Genomic DNA, 2,455 nt, shown 5'->3' with positions numbered 1-2,455 from the left:
CTGAGCCTATTTTTGAGTTTTCTAAACACTATGTTTAGCATACCTTGATGCTTATAAGACTATATAATTTTCCATAAATATCTCATAAAAGATATTTATTGACTGTATTTGGATTTAGAAATAACTCTGTAGTTTTTTGTGTGTATTACTTTCAGGTACTATTTTTAATTTGACATAAACTTGCCCTTTGAGTGAGAAAGAGATAATCTCTATCTTGTAGCTTCCAAAAATAATAATTTCATTATATCAACCTGTGTATATTTTGTAATCCTCATTGTTAGATTGAATATCTTAGAACTATTTAAAACTTGTTTACAGGCTGTGTAATCCTAGCACTCTGGGAAGCTGACCACAGATCGCTTGAGCTCCGGAGTTTGAGCAAGAGTGAGACCCCATTTCTGCTAAAAATAGAAAAGCTAGCTGGGCATTGAGGTGGGCACTGGTAGTCCCACCTACTCGGGAGGCTGAAGCAAGAGGATTTCTTGAGCCCAAGAGTTTGAGGTTGCTATGAGCTATGATGCCATGGCATTCTACCAAGGGCGACAAAGTGAGACTCTGTCTCAAAAAAAAAAAAAAGCTTGTTTACACTGCTCCACAAAAATAGCTTTATTCCAGTTTTTCCTCTGCCTTATTTTTTTTCCCTAAGAACTGAATTCATGTGATGGAAAATCTCATAAAACTATATAAATCCATTTTGTTTTATTTAGATTCGTTATAAAGCTAGTTATTAACAGCTGTTGTGGTGTAGAATGCATATAAGACAAATATTGTTATTAACATACTCTATTATATGTAGATTACCATCCTAGCTGGTTAGACCAAGTTAGAACTGTGAAATTTAGCTCAGGGAGTAGAAAAGTTAGATTAAAATCAGAGATTAATTATAACACATGTGTGTTAGATTTTTCTCAGGTTCTGTGACCAGTGAAAGCTTAACCACTGCAAAATTGGGGTCATTAAGTAATATTAGTTCTTTGCATCTTTTTTTGTGTGTTGATTCTATGGAAATTATGGTTTTGATCTGAAAGAAAAAAATAATTCTGTTCTACTATACACTTACTTTTAGCTGCCTCCTTCTTCTCCTCCCAACTCCCCTCACCACATTTTAAATTAGCTGCCTCATCCTCCTCCTCTTAACTCCCCTCACCACATTTTAAATAATGATTAAAAATTAATGGTATTTTACTTATGTATTCAAACTTGTTTTGTTTTGTATAAATGTATGGTTTTTCCATCTTAACAGCATTCACATTTTAAAGTCCAATGTATGAATTTCTTTTTTTCTAATATTTCTTTCTTTCCAACACACAGGAATACTCTGAAGATAGTAACTCTGAGCCAAATGTGGATTTGGAAAATCAGTACTATAATTCCAAAGCGTTAAAAGAAGATGACCCAAAAGCAGCATTAAGCAGTTTCCAAAAGGTTTGTTTTTTTTCTACTTGATTCTATTTCTTAAAGTTTGTTTTTAATGATATATTAGGTCAAATAAGTCCGAAGTGATTTTATTTCAGAAATGTATTTTGAATACTTAGTGATAATTCTGTCCTATAAAGTAAGTTTGCATTATGCAGCATAAACAAATATTTCAAAAAAGTTATCCTGTTATTTTTTCTAATCAAGCTATCTATGGAACAGGGAAACCAGTGTGATGGTTAGTAGGTATTATCACTACAGTCTGGTTCCTCCTTTGGGGGTATAACTTGCACAGATACGGTTTTACTAATATAAATAGTTGATTTCTTGATATATTGATATACTTTTGGATTATTTTTACCAAAGATTATTTAGGAGGAAAAAGTACTCTTAAGTACTGTATACTTGAGAAGCAGTTCTTAATCTTTGGACGAAGTAACTTCAAAATAAGCTCACTTATCCTTAAGTGAGCATCGTAAGGATTGTCTGGTTTTGTTAAGCCTTTGAAAAATGACACCGAGACAGTGAAATCTGTGGGGCAATGTTCTTATGCATGTGATACAAAATTAATCCAAACTGAAACATTAGATGTTATTAGAAAATAATGTATAATGTATTAATGGTAATGTAAACTAAAAGTTCCTTCCCTTTTTTTAGGTTTTGGAACTTGAAGGTGAAAAAGGAGAATGGGGATTTAAAGCACTGAAACAAATGATTAAGATTAACTTCAAGTTGGTAAGATTTGTTTTGAGGAGAATTAAACTGATAGAGATTCTGTAGGTAAAAATTACCTCATCACTTCAAAGCACCAATATATCTACTTCTCTCAAATAATTCTGTAGTTTTTTTTATATTTAGTTTGCTTGCAGTTAGGACTACAATAATACTACTCAGCAAAAAAATTCTGCATAGGATACAAAAGTTTTCTGTTTAAGAAAACTTGTTCTTTTTGATACATGGGGACTATTTGACTACATTATTAATGGAGTGACTTTTCCACAGAGTATTAGTATTAGAATTTATTTTGGAGTTCATTACA

General features: G+C 31.9%; 1 protein-coding gene across 1 annotated transcript in view; it reads left to right on the top strand.

Annotated features, from left to right (window-relative positions):
* Positions 1-2,455, top strand: part of COPS2 (COP9 signalosome subunit 2) — a 36,934-nt gene that overhangs the window by 12,050 nt on the left and 22,429 nt on the right. The window contains exons 2-3 of the mRNA XM_003784343.3: positions 1,312-1,425; positions 2,074-2,151. Coding sequence (XP_003784391.1) covers positions 1,312-1,425; positions 2,074-2,151 — 192 coding nt within the window. The remainder of the gene's footprint in view (positions 1-1,311; positions 1,426-2,073; positions 2,152-2,455) is intronic.

Source organism: Otolemur garnettii, unplaced genomic scaffold (genome assembly GCF_000181295.1).
Source record: "Otolemur garnettii isolate 467f Iridium unplaced genomic scaffold, OtoGar3 scaffold00011, whole genome shotgun sequence".
In the NCBI taxonomy this organism is placed as follows: Eukaryota; Metazoa; Chordata; class Mammalia; order Primates; family Galagidae; genus Otolemur; species Otolemur garnettii.
Note: the sequence above shows the minus strand (reverse complement) of the source record. Positions and strands in the feature narration are given on the sequence as shown.